This window comes from Oncorhynchus nerka, linkage group LG23 (genome assembly GCF_034236695.1).
Source record: "Oncorhynchus nerka isolate Pitt River linkage group LG23, Oner_Uvic_2.0, whole genome shotgun sequence".
In the NCBI taxonomy this organism is placed as follows: domain Eukaryota; kingdom Metazoa; phylum Chordata; class Actinopteri; order Salmoniformes; family Salmonidae; genus Oncorhynchus; species Oncorhynchus nerka.
Genome location: NC_088418.1, coordinates 3,343,850 through 3,363,730, shown reverse-complemented (window position 1 = coordinate 3,363,730; position 19,881 = coordinate 3,343,850). Strand labels below are relative to the sequence as shown.

General features: G+C 48.4%; 2 protein-coding genes across 4 annotated transcripts in view; one reads left to right on the top strand and one right to left on the bottom strand.

Annotated features, from left to right (window-relative positions):
• The window catches only part of heatr5b (HEAT repeat containing 5B), a 140,669-nt gene extending 125,742 nt beyond the window's left edge, over positions 1-14,927 (bottom strand). The window contains exons 1-6 of the mRNA XM_065008442.1: positions 14,865-14,927; positions 14,123-14,347; positions 13,191-13,402; positions 9,154-9,262; positions 5,471-5,620; positions 4,006-4,177 (exon numbers count right to left, since the gene is read on the bottom strand). Of these exons, the coding sequence (XP_064864514.1) occupies positions 4,006-4,177; positions 5,471-5,620; positions 9,154-9,262; positions 13,191-13,402; positions 14,123-14,248 (769 nt within the window). The 5' untranslated portion in view covers positions 14,249-14,347; positions 14,865-14,927. The remainder of the gene's footprint in view (positions 1-4,005; positions 4,178-5,470; positions 5,621-9,153; positions 9,263-13,190; positions 13,403-14,122; positions 14,348-14,864) is intronic.
• Positions 14,928-15,929: 1,002 nt separating this feature from the next.
• Positions 15,930-19,881, top strand: part of gpatch11 (G patch domain containing 11) — an 8,872-nt gene continuing 4,920 nt past the window's right edge. Inside the window, exons 1-3 of one of the 3 annotated variants that reach the window (XM_029648536.2) lie at positions 15,930-16,230; positions 16,760-16,981; positions 17,353-17,394. In XM_029648536.2, coding sequence (XP_029504396.2) covers positions 16,197-16,230; positions 16,760-16,981; positions 17,353-17,394 — 298 coding nt within the window. In that variant the 5' untranslated portion in view covers positions 15,930-16,196. The other 2 variants (XM_029648535.2, XM_065007788.1) reach the window with 2 other exon arrangements.

The window sequence follows — 19,881 nt, the reverse complement described above, 5'->3', positions numbered from 1 at the left end:
GGTAACATAGCATAGGGACAGAGGTCAGAGGGGGGGGGGGGGGGGGGGGGGGGGGGGGTACCAGTGATATTGGTTAAGCACAGGGTTTGGAGGGCTCTGAGATATGATCGTCAGTCAGCACAGGGTTTGGAGGGCTCTGAGATACGATCGTCAGTCAGCACAGGGTTTGGAGGGCTCTGAGATATGATCGTCAGTCAGCACAGGGTTTGGAGGGCTCTGAGATATGATCGTCAGTCAGCACAGGGTTTGGAGGGCTCTGAGATATGATCGTCAGTCAGCACAGGGTTTGGAGGGCTCTGAGATATGATCGTCAGTCAGCACAGGGTTTGGAGGGCTCTGAGATACGATCGTCAGTCAGCACAGGGTTTGGAGGGCTCTGAGATACGATCGTCAGTCAGCACAGGGTTTGGAGGGCTCTGAGATATGATCGTCAGTCAGCACAGGGTTTGGAGGTCTCTGAGATATGATCGTCAGTCAGCACAGGGTTTGGGGGTCTCTGAGATATGATCGTCAGTCAGCACAGGGTTTGGAGGGCTCTGAGATACGATCGTCAGTCAGCACAGGGTTTGGAGGGCTCTGAGATATGATCGTCAGTCAGCACAGGGTTTGGAGGGCTCTGAGATACGATCGTCAGTCAGCACAGGGTTTGGAGGGCTCTGAGATACGATCGTCAGCACAGGGTTTGGAGGGCTCTGAGATACGATCGTCAGTCAGCACAGGGTTTGGAGGGCTCTGAGATATGATCGTCAGTCAGCACAGGGTTTGGAGGGCTCTGAGATACGATCGTCAGCACAGGGTTGGGGGGCTCTGAGATATGATCGTCAGCACAGGGTTTGGAGGTCTCTGTTTGTGAATGTTAATATAGTCTATAGCCTAGAATGAAATACACGAGGAACATGGAAACACCGCAGCATTAGGAAAGCACCACTTCTGCAGCTTCAAAATGACTAAGACATATATTAATAATGACTAAGACATATATTAATAATGACTAAGACATATATTAATAATGACTAAGACATATATTAATAATGACTAAGACATATATTAATAATGACTAAGACATATATTAATAATGACTAAGACATATATTAATAATGACTAAGACATAAGGTAATCATGTAACTCTTGACATCCAGTCCCTATACTTGTGTAGTAATTATTACAATAATTATTACAATAACATTGCTACATAGGTAATTATATTTTTATTACACAGGCACAAGAACAGTTTAATGTTAAGTGTTACTAAGGATGCTAACCGTAACAAAATACGGCTATGAAGTGTTGAATGGAAACTAAATATCCAAAAACTGCTTTCTTGAATAAACTAGAGCCAAGGATCGAGGAGAACCATGTTAGTCTGTAGTCAGAGTAAACTATCCATTTCAAGATGTAATAGCAGAGTTCCCCAACTGGCGGCCCGTTATAAAAAATATAAAAATTATAATTAAAAATGAAATATTTGGTATTATTCTTTGTTACATTTACAGTGCATTCAGAAAGTATTCAGACCCCTTGACTTTTTCCACATTTTGTTATGTTACAGCCTTATTCTAAAATTGAATAAAATATGTTTTTCCTCAATAATCTACACACAATACCCCATAATGACATCACAATACCCCATAATGACATCACAATACCCCATAATGACATCACAATACCCCATAATGACATCACAATACCCCATAATGACATCACAATACCCCATAATGACAAACCAAAACCAGTTGGTTTGAAATGTTTCAAAAAAAAAAAAACTGAAATATCACGTTTTTTTAGGTATTCAGACCATTAACTCAGTACTTTGTTTGAAGCACATTTGGCAGTAATTACAGCCTTGAGTCTTCTTGGGAAATGCTACAAGCTCGGCACACCTGTATTTGGGGAGTTTCTCCTATTCTTCTCTGCAGATCCTCTCAAGCCCTGTCAGGTTGGATGGGAAGCGTTGCTGCACAGCTATTTTCAGGTCTCTCCAGAGATGTTAGATCGGGTTCAAGTCCAGGCTCTGGCTGGGCCACTCAAAGACATTCAGAGATTTGTCCCAAAGCCACTCCTACGTTGTCTTGGCTGTGTGCTTTGGGTCGTTGTTCTGTTGGAGGGTAAATCTTCGCCCCAGTCTGAGGTTCTGAGTGCTCTGGAACAGGTTTTCATCAAGGATCTCTCTGTACTTTGCTCCGTTCATCTTTCCCCCGATCCTGATTAGCCTCCCAGTCCCTGTCACTGAAAAACATCCCCACAGCATGATGCTGCCACCACCATGCATCACCGTAAGGATGGTGCCAGGTTTCCTCTAGATGTGACGCTTGGTATTAAGACCAAAGAGTTCAGCCGTGGTCATCAGACCAGAGAATCTGGTTTCTCATGGTCTGAGAGTCCTTTAGGTACCTTTTAGCAAACTCCAAGTGGGCTGTCATGTGGCTTTAACTGAGGAGTGGCTTCCGTCTGGCCACTCTACCGTAAAGGCCTGATTGGTGGAGTGCTGCAGAGATGGTTGTCCTTCTGGAAGGTTCTCCCATCTCAACAGAGGAACTCTGGAGCTCCGTCAGGTCAGGTTCTTGGTCACCTCCCTGACCAGGGCCCTTCTCCCCTGATAGCTCAGTTTGGCCTGGTGGCCAGCTCTAGGAAGAGTCTTGGTGGTTCCAAACTTCTTCCATTTCAGAATGATGGAGGCCACTGTGTTCTTGGGGACCTTCAATACTGAAGACATTTTTTTGGTTCCCTTCCTCAGATCTGAGCCTCGACACAATCCTGTCTTGGAGCTCTATGGACAATTCCTTCGACCTCATGACTTGGTTTTTGCTCTGACATGCACTGTCAACTGTGGGACCTTTATATAGACAGGTGTGTGCCTTTCCAAATCATGTCCAATCAATTGAATTTACTACAGGTGGACTCCAATCAAGTTGTAGAAACATCTCAAGGATGAACATTGGAAATAGGATGCACCTGAGGTCAATTTCGAGTCTCATAGCAAACTGTCTGAATACTTATAGCGTATTTACATATCTGTTTTAATACATTTGCAAAAATGTCTAAAAACCTCTTTTTGCATTTTCATTATGTGTGTAGATTCATGTAGAAAAACTATTATTTAATTAATTTTAGAATAAGGCTGTACCGTAACAAAATCTCAACACCCCCCCACTTGGATCTCAACCCCCTCCACTGGGATCTCAACCCCCACTGGGTTCTCAAACCCCACTCCACTGGGATCTCAAACCCCCCCACTGGGATCTCAAACCCCCCACTGGGATCTCAAACCCCCCCACTGGGATCTCAAACCCCCCACTGGGATCTCAAACCCCCCACTGGGATCTCAACTGGGATCTCAACCCCCCACTGGGATCTCAACCCCCCACTGGGATCTCAACCCCCCACTGGGATCTCAACCCCCCACTGGGATCTCAAACCCCCCACTGGGATCTCAAACCCCCCACTGGGATCTCAAACCCCCCACTGGGATCTCAACCCCCACTGGGATCTCAACCCCCCGACTGAGACCCATCAGAGAGCCCTCGACATTATAAACGAGACCCATCAGAGAGCCCCCTCGATATTATCAACGAGACCCATCAGAGAGCCCCCTCGACATTATCAACGAGACCCATCAGAGAGCCCCCTCGACATTATCAGCGAGACCCATCAGAGCCCCTCGACATTATCAACGAGACCCATCAGAGAGCCCCTCGACATTATCAACGAGACCCATCAGAGAGCCCCCTCGATATTATCAACGAGACCCATCAGAGAGCCCCCTCGACATTATCAGCGAGACCCATCAGAGAGCCCCTCGATATTATAAACGAGACCCATCAGAGAGCCCCCTCGATATTATCAGCGAGACCCATCAGAGAGCCCCTCGATATTATCAACGAGACCCATCAGAGAGCCCCTTGATGAATCCCACAGCAGATGAATACACTAAATGTTATTGGCTCTGGATAAGTGACTAACATGTCAAACCTGACAAAGGAAACCCCATTAGAGCATGCTCCTAACCTGCAGCTTGTTTGGGCATCAGGGCCGTGGCCATGACGGTTCCTAGTAGTTTGGATACGGCTACCCTCACTCCATAGTTCGATCCTTCCAGGGCCTTGAAGCACAGAGTAGCTACGTTCTCCAGCTCGGTGGTCCACATGAAGACAGCCTCATTCTGCAGCTCTAGCAGACACTATAGACAGAGAGGACAGAGTGAGAGAAAGAAAGAAAGAGAGAGACAGAAAGAGAGAGACAGAGAGACCGAGTTAATCGTTAGATCCTTTCAGGGCCTTGAAGCGCAGAGTAGATACGTTCTCCAGATATGTGGTCCACTTGAACGCGCCGGCCGATGGCCATCGTCCTCCCGCCGACCGATGGTTATCGTCCTCCCGCCGACCGATGGTTATCGTCCTCCCGCCGACCGATGGTTATCGTCCTCCCGCAGACCGATGGTTATCGTCCTCCCGCAGACCGATGGTTATCGTTCTCCCGCAGACCGATGGTTATCGTCCTCCCGCCGACCATAGTCCTCCCGCCGACCGATGGTTATCGTCCTCCCGCAGACCGATGGTTATCTCCTCCCGCCGACCGGTGGCCATCGTCCTCCCGCCGACCGGTGGCCATCGTCCTCCCGCCGACCGGTGGCCATCGTCCTCCCGCCGACCGGTGGTTATCGTCCTCCCGCCGGCCGATGGTTATCGTCCTCCCGCCGACCATAGTCCTCCCGCAGACCGGTGGCCATCGTCCTCCCGCAGACCGGTGGCCATCGTCCTCCCGCAGACCGATGGTTATCTCCTCCCGCCGGCCGATGGTTATCGTCCTCCCGCCGACCATAGTCCTCCCGCAGACCGGTGGCCATCGTCCTCCCGCCGACCGGTGGCCATCGTCCTCCCGCCGACCGGTGGCCATCGTCCTCCCGCCGACCGGTGGTTATCGTCCTCCCGCCGGCCGATGGTTATCGTCCTCCCGCCGACCATAGTCCTCCCGCAGACCGGTGGCCATCGTCCTCCCGCAGACCGGTGGCCATCGTCCTCCCGCAGACCGGTGGTTATCTCCTCCCGCCGGCCGATGGTTATCGTCCTCCCGCCGACCATAGTCCTCCCGCAGACCGGTGGCCATCCGGTCCTCCCGCGACCCATCGCCGATGGTTATCGTCCTCCCGCATGGTTATCGTCCTCCCGCCCGACCATAGTCCTCCCGCAGACCGATGGTTCCCGCATCGTCCTCCCGCCGATGGTTACCCTCCCGATGGTTATCCTCCCGTCCTCCCGCCGGCCGATGGTTATCGTCCTCCCGCAGACCGATGGTTATCGTCCTCCCGCAGACCGATGGTTATCGTCCTCCCGCCGGCCGATGGTTATCGTCCTCCCGCAGACCGATGGTTATCGTCCTCCCGCCGGCCGATGGTTATCGTCCTCCCGCCGGCCGATGGTTCATTATATCTGAGCCCTTTCACAATGTGGACTGTTGCACAGTATTCACTAACCTTAGCCACAGCACAGCGCACAGCCATGGAGCGGTCTGTGAGTAGGGAACGAGCGTTCTTATAGATGTCTCTATGGCAAGAGGCTGCTGCTCCACCAAGACCATTCAACACCTTCTGTAGACTGAGTAGAATCTCACTACGACCCTGGGACTGGAGACAGAGGAGGAGGAGGGGATGAGAGGGGAGGGAGGAGATATGAGAGAGAGGAGGAGGAGGGGATGAGAGGGATGAGACCGATGAGAGAGGAGGGGATGGATGAGAGAGGAGGGGATGGATGAGAGAGGAGGGGATGGATGAGAGAGGAGGGGGATGGATGAGAGAGAGGAGGGATGAGAGAGAGGGATGAGGGAGGAGATGAGAGAGGAGGGATGAGAGAGAGGAGGGATGAGAGAGGAGAGATGAGGAGAGGAGGGGATGAGAGAGAGGAGGGATGAGGGAGAGGAGGGGATGAGAGAGAGGAGGGGATGAGATATGAGAGAGAGGAGGAGGAGGGGATGAGAGGGATGAGACCGATGAGAGAGAGGAGGGATGAGAGAGGAGGGGATGGATGAGAGAGGAGGGGATGGATGAGAGGGGAGGGGATGGATGAGAGGAGGGGATGAGAGAGAGGAGGGATGAGAGAGAGGAGGGATGAGAGAGAGGAGGGGATGAGAGAGAGGAGGGGATGAGAGAGAGGAGGGGATGAGAGGGGAGGGATGAGAGAGAGGAGGGGATGAGAGGGGAGGGATGAGAGAGAGGAGGGGATGAGAGGGGAGGGATGAGAGAGAGGACGGGATGAGAGAGAGGACGGGATGAGAGAGAGGACGGGATGAGAGAGAGGACGGGATGAGAGAGAGGAGAGGGATGAGAGAGAGGAGAGGGATGAGAGAGAGGAGAGGGATGAGAGGAGAGGGATGAGAGGAGAGGGATGAGAGGAGAGGGATAAAACAGAGGAGGGGATGAGAGGGAGGAGGTAATGAGAGGATGAGACAGAGGAGGAGGGGATGAGAGGAGGGGTGAGGAGAGTTGGAGAAATGGGGTGGCATTACATACAAGTCAATCTATATTGTTGCCAAGATGAACTATACATTGTTCTGAGCAACGGTATACTCCTGGTGTTCCTAGAATGTGGCGGCAGGGTAGCCTAGTGGTTAGAGTGTAGAGGTGGCAGGGTAGCCTAGTGGTTAGAGTGTAGAGTTGGCAGGGTAGCCTAGTGGTTAGAGTGTAGAGTTGGCAGGGTAGCCTAGTGGTTAGAGTGTAGAGGTGGCAGGGTAGCCTAGTGGTTAGAGTGTAGAGGTGGCAGGGTAGCCTAGTGGTTAGAGTGTAGAGGTGGCAGGGTAGCCTAGTGGTTAGAGTGTAGAGGCGGCAGGGTAGCCTAGTGGTTAGAGCGTAGAGGCTGCAGGGTAGCCTAGTGGTTAGAGCGTAGAGGCTGCAGGGTAGCCTAGTGGTTAGAGCGTAGAGGCTGGCAGGGTAGCCTAGTGGTTAGAGTGTAGAGGTGGCAGGGTAGCCTAGTGGTTAGAGGTGGCAGGGTAGCCTAGAGGTTGCAGGGTAGCCTAGTGGTTAGAGCGTAGAGGCTGCAGGGTAGCCTAGTGGTTAGAGTGTAGAGACGGTAGGTAGCCTAGTGGTTAGAGTGTAGAGGAGGCAGGTAGCCTAGTGGTTAGAGTGTAGAGGAGGCAGGTAGCCTAGTGGTTAGAGTGTAGAGGAGGCAGGTAGTCTAGTGGTTAGAGTGTAGAGGCGGCAGGGTAGCCTAGTGGTTAGAGTGTAGAGGCGGCAGGGTAGCCTAGTGGTTAGAGTGTAGAGGTGGCAGGGTAGCCTAGTGGTTAGAGTGTAGAGGTGGCAGGGTAGCCTAGTGGTTAGAGTGTAGAGGTGGTAGGTAGCCTAGTGGTTAGAGTGTAGAGGTGGCAGGGTAGCCTAGTGGTTAGAGCGTAGAGGCGGCAGGGTAGCCTAGTGGTTAGAGCGTAGAGGCTGCAGGGTAGCCTAGTGGTTAGAGCGTAGAGGCTGCAGGGTAGCCTAGTGGTTAGAGCGTAGAGGCTGCAGGGTAGCCTAGTGGTTAGAGCGTAGAGGCTGCAGGGTAGCCTAGTGGTTAGAGCGTAGAGGCTGCAGGGTAGCCTAGTGGTTAGAGCGTAGAGGCTGCAGGGTAGCCTAGTGGTTAGAGCGTAGAGGCTGCAGGGTAGCCTAGTGGTTAGAGCGTAGAGGCTGCAGGGTAGCCTAGTGGTTAGAGTGTAGAGACGGTAGGTAGCCTAGTGGTTAGAGTGTAGAGGAGGCAGGTAGTCTAGTGGTTAGAGTGTAGAGGCGGCAGGGTAGCCTAGTGGTTAGAGTGTAGAGGCGGCAGGGTAGCCTAGTGGTTAGAGTGTAGAGGCGGCAGGGTAGCCTAGTGGTTAGAGTGTAGAGGCGGCAGGGTAGCCTAGTGGTTAGAGTGTAGAGGTGGTAGGTAGCCTAGTGGTTAGAGTGTAGAGGTGGCAGGGTAGCCTAGTGGTTAGAGTGTAGAGGCGGCAGGGTAGCCTAGTGGTTAGAGTGTAGAGGTGGCAGGTAGCCTAGTGGTTAGAGTGTAGAGGTGGCAGGGTAGCCTAGTGGTTAGAGTGTAGAGGTGGCAGGGTAGCCTAGTGGTTAGAGTGTAGAGGTGGCAGGTAGCCTAGTGGTTAGAGTGTAGAGGCGGCAGGGTAGCCTAGTGGTTAGAGCGTAGAGGCAGCAGGGTAGCCTAGTGGTTAGAGTGTAGAGGAGGCAGGTAGCCTAGTGGTTAGAGTGTAGGGACGGCAGGTAGCCTAGTGGTTAGAGTGTAGAGGAGGCATGGTAGCCTAGTGGTTAGAGTGTAGAGGAGGCAGGGTAGCCTAGTGGTTAGAGTATAGGGACGGCAGGGCAGCCTAGTGGTTAGAGCGTTGGACTAGTAACCGGAAGGTTGCAAGTTCAAACCCCGAGCTGACAAGGTACAAATCTCTCGTTCTGCCCCTGAACAGTCAGTTAATAAGAATTTGTACTTAACTGACTTGCCTGGTTAAATAAAGGTTAAATAAAAAATAAATGTATGTGTATTTAAAATAGGCAAGTCAGAATACCATGATAAGAAGCATTATGAGCTGCTAGGAAGCCCTTACCCCTGCACTATAAAACCCAGGAAGCCCATACCCCTGCTCTATAAAACCCAGGAAGCCCATACCCCTGCACTATAAAACCCAGGAAGCCCATACCCCTGCTCTATAAAACCCAGGAAGCCCATACCCCTGCACTATAAAACCCAGGAAGCCCATACCTCTGCACTATAAAACCCAGGAAGCCCATACCTCTGCTCTATAAAACCCAGGAAGCCCATACCCCTGCTCTATAAAACCCAGGAAGCCCTCACCTCTGCTCTATAAAACCCAGGAAGCCCTTACCCTGCTCTATAAAACCCAGGAAGCCCTTACCCCTGCTCTATAAAACCCAGGAAGCCCTTACCCCTGCACTATAAAACCCAGGAAGCCCATACCCCTGCTCTATAAAACCCAGGAAGCCCTTACCTCTGCTCTATAAAACCCAGGAAGCCCTTACCCCTGCTCTATAAAACCCAGAAAGCCCTGCTCTATAAAACCCAGGAAGCCCATACCCCTGCTCTATAAAACCCAGGAAGCCCATACCCCTGCTCTATAAAACCCAGGAAGCCCATACCCCTGCTCTATAAAACCCAGGAAGCCCATACCCCTGCTCTATAAAACCCAGGAAGCCCTTACCTCTGCAGTCTTCAGTGCTTTCAGCATGTTGGTGATGGTGTCGGGGAAGGAGCTTCCCAGCATCCTCCCCATCTTCTCATAGAAGGAACCAACACAGGCCACAGCAGCTCTGCAAAACAAACCACGATGAGCCGAACAGAGGAGTTCATTACCACTCAATTATAGACTGGTCAGACAGACACTCACATCTGGTCAGACAGACAGTACCCGGTCAGACACAGACAGACAGACAGACAGACAGACAGACAGACAGACAGACAGTACCCGGTCAGACACAGACAGACAGTACCTGGTCAGACAGACAGGCAGTACCCGGTCAGACAGACAGACAGAACCGGGTCAGACAGACAGACAGTACCCGGTCAGACACAGACAGACAGTACCCGGTCAGACAGACAGACAGACAGTCAGAACCGGGTCAGACAGACAGACAGAACCGGGTCAGACAGAACCGGGTCAGACAGACAGACAGACAGAACCGGGTCAGACAGACAGACAGACAGAACCGGGTCAGACAGACAGACAGACAGACAGAACCGGGTCAGACAGACAGACAGAACCGGGTCAGACAGACAGACAGTACCCGGTCAGACAGACAGTGGCTAGGTTCCCATCCAATTTGCGACAGATTTTTCACATGAATATAATAAAATCATTGTCCATATTTATGTGAACTCAATCAGGTAAATCTCCTGGAATCCATTATTACTAACACACTGCATGACAGCTGTTTCCTCTGGGAAAAGGCCATGATGGAAACACTGCAGCACCATTACCTCCTGCTACAGATCACAGATAATCCACTGGGCTCTCTCCTCTTAATCCCACTTTAACAACCACAGAATATCAGATCAACATCAACTACTAACTCGGATATGATGTCAACCCTCTCAGTTACCTGATGTAGGCCTAGACGTTCATAACCTCGCTTTCAGGCTACATAGAAACACATGATAGAGGTCAAATTAAATAACTGTGTAAATAAATTTTAAAATAAATACCTGTGTAAAATGTAAAATTAAATACCTGTGTAAATACATGTAAAATACCTGTGTAAATAAATAAAATTAAATACCTGTGTGTTTGATTTGAATGACTAAACTGAAATCATCTCAACAGAGCCACTGTATACAGCTACAGTATAATGACCAAGAGCCAACATGCCTAGAATTACACCACATAAACAAAAGTATGTGGACACCTGCTCATCCAACATCTAATTTCAAAAGTCATGTGCATTTACATGGAGTTGGTCCCCCCCTTTGCTGCTATAAACAACCTCCACTCTTCTGGGAAGGCTTTCCACTAGATGTTGGAACATTGCTGCGGGGACTGATGTTGTGGTCATGATGCCTGGATCGCAGTCGGCTTTCCAATTCATCCCAAAGTTGTTTAATGGGGTTGAGGTCAGGGCTCTGTGCAGACCAGTCAAGTTCTTCCACACCGATCTCGACAAATAATTTATGTTATGGATGTCACTTTGTGCACGGGGGACATTGTCATGCTCAAACAGGAAAGGGCTTTCCCCAAACTGTTGCCACAAATTTAGAAGCACAGAATCGTCTAGAATGCCATTGAATGCTGTAGCGTTTAAGATTTCCCTTCACTGGAACTAAGGGGCTCAAACCATGAACAGCCCCAGACCATTATTCCTCCTCCACCAAACTTTACAGTTGGCACTATGGATTGGGGCAGGTACTGTTCTCCTGGCATCCGCCAAACCCAGACCATTATTCCTCCTCCACCAAACTTTACAGTTGGCACTATGGATTGGGGCAGGTAGGGTTCTCCTGGCATCCGCCAAACCCAGACCATTATTCCTCCTCCACCAAACTTTACAGTTGGCACTATGGATTGGGGCAGGTACTGTTCTCCTGGCATCCGCCAAACCCAGACCATTATTCCTCCTCCACCAAACTTTACAGTTGGCACTATGGATTGGGGCAGGTAGCGTTCTCCTGGCATCCGCCAAACCCAGACTCAACCATCGGACTGCCAGATGGTGAAGCATGATTCATCACTCCAGAGAACGCGTTTCCACTGCTCCACAGTCCAATGGTGGTGATCTGTACACCACTCCAGCCAGCGCTTGGCATTGTGCATGGTGATCTTAGACTGGTGTGCAGCTGCTCGGCCATGGAAACCCATTTCATGAAGCTCCAGACTAACAGTTATTGTGCTGACGTTGCTTCCAGAGGCAGTTTGGAGCTCGGTAGTGAGTGTTGCAACTGAGGACAGATGATTTTTATACGCTACGTGCTTCAGCACTCAGAGTCCCATTCTGTGAGTTTGTGTGGCCTACCACTTCGCGGCTGAGCCGTTGATGCTCCTAGAGGTTTCCACTTCACAATAACATCACTTACAGTTGACTGGGGAAATTTGACAAACTGACACGTTGAGCAGGTGGAATCCTATGACTGTGCCATGTTGAAAGTCACTGAGCTCTTCAGTAAGGCCATTCTACTGCCAATGTTTGTCTATGGAGATTGCATGGTTGTGTGCTCGATTTTATACACCTGTCAGCAACGGAAAATAGTCACTCAATCCACTCACTTGAAGGGGGTGTCCACATACTTTTGTTTGTATATAAAGTGCATTCGGAAAGTATTCAGACCCCTTGACTTTTTCAACATTTTGTTACGTTACAGCCTTATTCTAAAATGGATTAAATACAAAAACATCCTTAGCAATCTACACACAATACCCCATAATGACATCACAATACCCCATAATGACATCACAATACCCCATAATGACATCACAATACCCCATAATGACAAAGCAAACACAGATTAAGACATTTTGGAAAATGTAAAAAAATAGAATAGAAAAACTAGAAAATAGAAAAACAGAAATCCTTTATTTACATAAGTATTCCAACACTTTGCTATGAGACTTGGAATTGAGCTCAGGTGCATCCTGTTTCCATTGATCATCAGTGAGATGTTTCTACAACTTGATTGGAGTCCACCTGTGGTACATTCAATTGATTGGACATGATTTGGAAAATCACACACCTGTCTATATAAAAGGTCCTACAGTTGACAGCATGTCAGAGCAAAAACCAACCCATGAGGTCGAAGGAATTGTCCGTAGAGCTCCGAGACAGGATTGTGTCGAGGCACATATCTGGGTGAATGCACAAAACATTACTGCAGCATTAAAGGTCCCCAAGAACACAGTGGCCTCCGTCATTCTGAAATGGAAAAAGTTTGGAACCACCAAGACTCTTCCTAGAGCTGGACGCCCGGCCGGGAGAAAGGCCTCGGGGAGGTGACCAAGAACCCGATGGTCACTCTGACAGAACTGCAGAGTTCATCAGCGGAGATGGGAGAACCTTCCAGAAGGACAACCATCTCTGCAGCACTCCACCAATCAGGCCTTTATGATAGAGTGGCCAGATGGAAGCCACTCCTCAGTAAAAGGCACATGACAGCCTGCTTGGAGTTTGCCAAAGCACACAGGCCAAGACAACGCAGGAGTGGCTTCGGGACAAGTCTCTGAATATCCTTGAGTGGCCCAGCCAGAGCCTGGACTTGAACCCGATCTAACATCTCTGGAGAGACCTGAAAACAGCTGTGCAGCAACGCTCCCCATTCAACCTGACAGAGTTTGAGAGGATCTACAGAGAAGAATGGGAGAAACTCCCCAAACAGGTTTGGCTTGTAGAAGACTCGAGGCTGTAATCGCTGCCAAAGGTGCTCCAACAAAGTACTGAGTAAAAGGGTCTGAATGGAAATGTCATATTTAAGTGTTTTATTTGTAATATATTTGCAAAAATTACTAGAAACCTGTTTTTGATTTGTCATTATGGGGTATTGTGCGGTTTAAAAAAAATCTATTTTAGAATAAGGCTGTAATGTAACAAAATTTGCAAAAAGTTATGGGGTCTGAATACTTTCCAAATGCAATGTATGTATGTATGTATGTATGTATGTATGTATGCATGTATGTATGTATGTATGTATGTATGCATATATATATAATGCTTAGACCTACATCTAATGCATAAATATATATCAATCTAAAAAGCTCACAGTTTGGTGGGGAGGTAAGTGGGCGTGTCATCCTTGCTCTTGATGATGTCATTGCACTTGTCCAGTGTCTGGAAGACGGTGAAGGTGTCTCCTATGCTGTAGAGGGTAGCCAGGTTCTTAGCTAGCAGTTTCCTGGTGGGAGGGCCAGGGGCACTGCTGATCAACCCTGTCAGCTGCTCAACCAACTTCTTCTGCTTCTCCTTCACATCCACCTGGCAAGGGGAGGGGGAGGGGTGGTGGGGGAGGGGTGGTGGAGGGAGAGGGGAGGAAGAGGGGAGAGGTGAGAGGGGAGGGGTGAGAGGGGAGGGGAGGGAGTGAGGAGAGAGGGAGGGGAGGGGAGGGGAGGGGAGGGGAGGGGGAGGAAGAGGGGAGGGGGAGAGGAGAGGGAGGGGTGGAGTGAGGAGTGGAGAGGGGAGGAGCGAGGGGCCAGGGGTGAGGGGAGGGGTGAGAGGTGAGGCCAGAGAGGGGAGGGGCGAGGCCAGAGGGGAGGGGCGAGGCCAGAGGGGAGGGCGAGGCCAGAGGGGAGGGGCCAGGGGGGGAGGGGCGAGGCCAGGGGGAGGGTGAGGCCAGAGGGGAGGGGCGAGGGGAGGGGAGAGGTGAGAGGTGAGGCCAGAGGGGAGGGGCGGGGGGAGGGGCGAGGGGAGGGGGCCAGAGGGGAGGGGCGAGGGGAGGGGGAGGGGGAGGGGAGGGGGGGGGGAGGGGCGAGGGGGGGGCGAGGGGAGGGGGAGGGGGAGGGGGGGGAGGGGGGGGGGGGGAGGGGAGCAGGGGGAGACCAACACAGAGAGAGCACGCAAACACACAATCAACAAGGTGTAGGTTGCAGATAGATAATATCGAATAACACTGACAGCACAGGTATGTGTGTGTAGTGTGTTCAGTGTAACACAGGTGTATTGGCTAGCGTGAGTAAATTCGTCTCTCTGTCAACTCACCTTGTTTGCTGCCACTAGAACCTTGTCCAGGAAGCGAAGCCATTCGAAGATAAAGACGGGTCTCTTAGCCTCAGTGATCTGGGCTAGGGCTTCCTCGTTCAGAAGTAGACTGTGAGCCAACTCCATGGCGACAGTAATCCAGCTAGCGGTAGCTAATAGCCGATAGCTCTTGGGTAAAGGGTCCTCTCCTTCAGCTCACAGAGCCCAATGATACCGCCTCTTCAACTATGGAAATGTATTGGAGGGAGAGTATATTCACAATGGTATTATATATCAGGCCAGATAGAGACCAAAGATAAACGTCAGAGCAAAGAGGATGTAACGGTAGCTAGCTAGCTACAAGCTAACGTTACAGAGTCAGAGGTGGTCGCTCCTGTCAACTATATTGGCTAGTAGTTAGTGTTTACTAGCACAAATAAATATTAACTTGGTAACGTTACAATGCTTCATAGTACCGGACCGTTATGTAACCAACTAATTTAACTGATATCTGGCTAACTACGTTTATAAAATGTTTGACTGACGTTGCAATGATAGAACAGGGTTAGGAGCACAGCTAGTAAACATTAGCATTCAGGACACTTGTCACACAGCTTACTAGACCCAAATGAATGTCTAAAAAAACTCACGATCAAACGCCTTACACGAACACATCTATTTCATACAGTTAATCACAGACGTAAATATTGAGTAGGCTTTAATCAACCAAATAAACAGAAACAAAAAAACAACCTCGTCCTACCTGTTTTGTCGCCAAGATCATTGACGAATCATTGCCGTCAACTGTGTCGGTGATGTGTATAAACCATGAATATATAACAGGAGCGCTATTTTGAAGTCACCCCGCAGCCATCTTGGTACTCTTCAATTTAAAAATATATATTTTGGATGCCATAGAAATGCATATATTAACTAAATTCGTTTTTGACACGTTTATTATATTACAGACACCTTAATGTATCATTTAAAATTAGATTATGTCAGCTAAACAGAAAGAAAAAAAATACAAAATATATATAAAACATTTTCCTTAAAATATATATTTTTGAGAATACTAATGTTACTTTCCATACTAAAACAACTTAAATACATGTACATTTTGTTCTTGAAGCATTTAATTAAAATGCTGTAGAATTCCATTCATTCCTACGGAGGACTGCTTCCTACTAGGGAGTACCAATATGGCCGACCGGAGGCTTCAAATCGACTCAGAGATATTTTAATCTTTCGAGGTACTCGGTCCTAGCATATGAATGCAGCAATAACGTCAGAAAACCATAGGTTATACACGTCATTCGTCGTCGGGACTACGGTGGCACACAGTAGATTTATATTTGAACAAGAGTTGACCCTATTATGAAGAGATGTACTGCTTGGATTATTTACCTACGATATAAACCATTTGAAACAATTTTATGTCATTAAATATTTTGGCCAAATCTCATATTCCCAAATGTAAATCATAAAAAAAATATATTTTTCTTACCTTTACCCAAAATAAATTGAAAAATATTTTATCACAATTAAATACTGTACCAACAGTATATTTTAGGCTTTGTGTAATGAGTTAGCTCCGCCCCTGGCTCACCCACAGCCAACTGTCCTTTGTACATTTCTATGTCAGATTTTTTCCCCAAAATAGTATTTAGACGCGCAACATGTAAACGGAACCAATCAAATGAAAACGGAACCAATGGAATGTGCAGAGGTTCCAGGCGGAATCTTTTCGCGAAGGGAAAATGGTTGTCACTAGTTACCACAGCCACAAAGTCAAAATTGTCTAGCTATGTCGTAAAAAAATATATAAAAACAAAAAATTGCTTTTTGGTCTTAATTAAAGGTTAGTGTTAGGCATAAAGTCAGTAACTTGGTGTGTTTAAGGTTATGTTTAAAATTAGATTTTAAGAAGATGAATTGTAGAAATCGGCGGGGTTTAGCTGATTATGACATTGTGGATGGGGTAACTAACTAACGTTAGTGACGACCGAGAAAAGGTGAAAGCCAGCTGAACAATAATAGTCCTACAATAGTTCACTTGTTTGGTTTTACAAGTCAATCATGGCTGAAGACGAAGATGATTATATGTCTGATGCCTTTCTCAGTCAAATGTGAGTTTTTTTCCCCCTTCAGTTTCCGTACGGTGAGCAAATAAATTGTAACTAACGGCTACATCAGAGTGCGAGTTTGTGATGATGGGTACCATTAGCTAGCTAGCTAGTTACTGGAACATTAGTTAACGTAGCTAATTAGCTAGTTACACAGATGAATAGGGGCAACGTTCGGTTGCCAAACGTTGCATATAGAAATGCAATTAATAAAGACGACATAATACCTTGGTCTCTTGCTTGGAATACATGTTGGAGAGGCAGATTTAGCTAACGAGCTAACTAGTCAAAGGCATGCTGATTCATTTAAGTAGTAGTAGTAGTAGTAGTAGTAGTGCCTGGATCAAAAGCCTGCACGTCGGGTTTCAGGTGACTGTCTCACCTCACATTTAGTTACACATTCCACAGAAGAATATTCAAAAAATATACTTTAGTGTCTATTGTCTGGTTATTACATGTGTGTTCCGTTTATTGCTAAGTTCTCAGTTTATGTGCAAGGTTCTCTCTGTGTCCCATCTCCCTGGCAGACCAGATGTGAAGCCCGGTATCCCGATGGTGAAGCGTGTGAAGGAGGCCCTGAGGAAAGAGGTGCTTCACAAGGAGAAGAACGTTAAGAATCGCCAGAAGACTATTAAAGAGTTGGAGCAGGAGAGTAGAGAGATGGCACAGCATAGCACCATTAGCAACCAGAACAAGGGCTTTGCTCTGCTGCAGAAGATGGGCTACAAAGCTGGACAAGGCCTGGGGAAGCAGGGTTAGTCCTCTCCAGTTCAACTCGGAATGTATCATATTACTTCTTAACTGAATCAGTTCAACTCAGAAATAAATGCCTGACTTTAATGTATTCAGCTAGGAGTTAAGCCAGACATCACAATAACTAAGCCAGTCAGGTATCTTTAGTGATGGAGTTAGTATTGTAGCAAAGTCAGGGGGTAGTCCAGAGTGGGACTTGAACCCAGCACTTTGGTACTGTCAACCCAACACCTTAGCAGTTCCGCTAAGAGATGTGAACCCTAGACGAGGTCGCTGTGTTGGAATAAAGTTGTTACAATATGACGAGCAGACCTGACATCACATGGTAGATTTTCTTCAAGTATTGATTCCTGTCTTTATTCCCTCTTGCAGGGGCGGGAAGAGTCGAACCTATTCCATTAAATATCAAAACAGGTGAGAATTCATTTTTATATCCAAAATGTAAGTAAATTCTAACCTACACATTGACAGTGTATACATTGTATGCATCAACATTACCTGTATGTACATGTAGGTAGAGTTATTAAAGTGACTATGCATAGATGATAACAACAGAAAGTAGCAGTGGTGTAAAATAGGGGGAGATAGGGAGGGGGGCAATGCAAATAGCCTGGGTAGCCGTTTGATAACATGTTCAGGAGTCTTATAGCTTGGGATATGAAGCTGTTTAGAAGCCTCTTTGACCTAGACTTGGCGCTCCGGTACCGCTTGCCGTGCGGTAGCAGAGAGTCTATGACAGTCTATGACAATTTTTAGGTCTATGATGATGGCTTGAGTCTGACAATTTTAGGGCCTTCCTCTGGCACCATCTGGTATAGAGGTCCTGGATGGCAGGGAGCTTTGCCCCAGTGATATACTGGGCCGTTCGTACTACCCTCTGCAGAGCCTTGCGGTCTGAGGCCGAGCAGTTGCCATACCAGGCAGTGATGCAACCAGTCAGGATGCTCTCGATGGTGCAGCTGTAGAACCTTTTGAGGATCTGAGGACCCATGACAAATCTTTTCAGTCTCCTGAAGGGCAATAGGTTTTGTCGTGCCCTCTTCACGACTGTCTTGGTGTGCTTGGACCATGTTAGTTTGTTGGTGATGTGGACACCAAGGAACTTGAAGCTCTCAACCTGTTCCACTACAGCCCCTTTGATGAGAATGGGGCGTGCTCGGTCCTCTTTTTCCTGTAGTCCACAATCATATCCTTTGTCTTGATCACGTTGAGGGAGAGATTGTTGTCCTGGCACCACACGGCCAGGTCTCTGACTTCCTCCCTATAGGCTGTCACGTCGTTGTCGATGATCAGGCCTACTACTGTTGTGTCATCGGCAAACTTAATGATGGTGTTGGAATCGTGCCTGGCCATGCAGTCATGAGTGAACAGGGAGTACAGGAGGGGACTGAGCACGCACCCGAGGGTCCCCTGTGTTGAGGATCAGCGCGGCGGATGTGTTGTTACCTACCATTACCACCTGGGGGCTGCCCGTCAGGAATTCCAGGGTCCAGTTGCAGAGGGAGGTGTTTACTCCTAGGGTCCTTAGCTTATTGATGAGCCTTTGAGGGCACTATGGTGTTGAACGCTGAGCTGTAGTCAATGAATAGCATTCTCACATAGATGTTCCTTTTGTCCAAGTGGGAAAGGGCAGTGTTGAGTGCAATAGAGATTCCATCATCTGTGGATCTGTTTGGGCTGTATGCATATTGGAGTGGGTCTTGGGTTTCTGGGATGATGGTGTTGATGTGAGCCATTACCAGCCTTTCAAAGCACTTCATGGCTACAGACGTGAGTACTAAGGGTCGGTAGCCATTTAGGCAGGTTACCTTAGTGTTATAGGGCACAGGGACTATGGTGATCTGCTTAAAACATGTTGGTATTACAGACTCGGACTACTAACAAATATTCATATTCATGAAATCACAAGTGCAACATTGCGAAACACAGCTTAGCCTTTTGTTAATCAACCTGTCGTCTCAGATTTTGAAATTATGCTTTACAGCGAAAGCAATCCAAGCGTTTGTGTAAGTTTATCGATAGCCTAGCATAGCATTATGTACACTTAACATCAGGAAGTTTGGTCACGAAAATCAGAAAAGCAATCAAATTAACCGTTTACCTTTGATGATCTTCGGATGTTTTCACTCACAAGACTCCCAGTTATACAGCAAATGTTCCTTTTGTTCCATAAAGATGATTTTTATACCCAAAATAACATCAAGGCGGTGGCCCGTTCCTGTAGGTTCATGCTCTACAACATCCGCAGAGTACGACCCTGCCTCACACAGGAAGCGGCGCAGGTCCTAATCCAGGCACTTGTCATCTCCCGTCTGGATTACTGCAACTCGCTGTTGGCTGGGCTCCCTGCCTGTGCCATTAAACCCCTACAACTCATCCAGAACGCCGCAGCCCGTCTGGTGTTCAACCTTCCCAAGTTCTCTCACGTCACCCCGCTCCTCCGCTCTCTCCACTGGCTTCCAGTTGAAGCTCGCATCCGCTACAAGACCATGGTGCTTGCCTACGGAGCTGTGAGGGGAACGGCACCTCAGTACCTCCAGGCTCTGATCAGGCCCTACACCCAAACAAGGGCACTGCGTTCATCCACCTCTGGCCTGCTCGCCTCCCTACCACTGAGGAAGTACAGTTCCCGCTCAGCCCAGTCAAAACTGTTCGCTGCTCTGGCCCCCCAATGGTGGAACAAACTCCCTCACGACGCCAGGACAGCGGAGTCTATCACCACCTTCCGGAGACACCTGAAACCCCACCTCTTTAAGGAATACCTAGGATAGGATAAAGTAATCCTTCTCACCCCCCTTAAAAGATTTAGATGCACTATTGTAAAGTGGCTGTTCCACTGGATGTCATAAGGTGAACGCACCAATTTGTAAGTCGCTCTGGATAAGAGCGTCTGCTAAATGA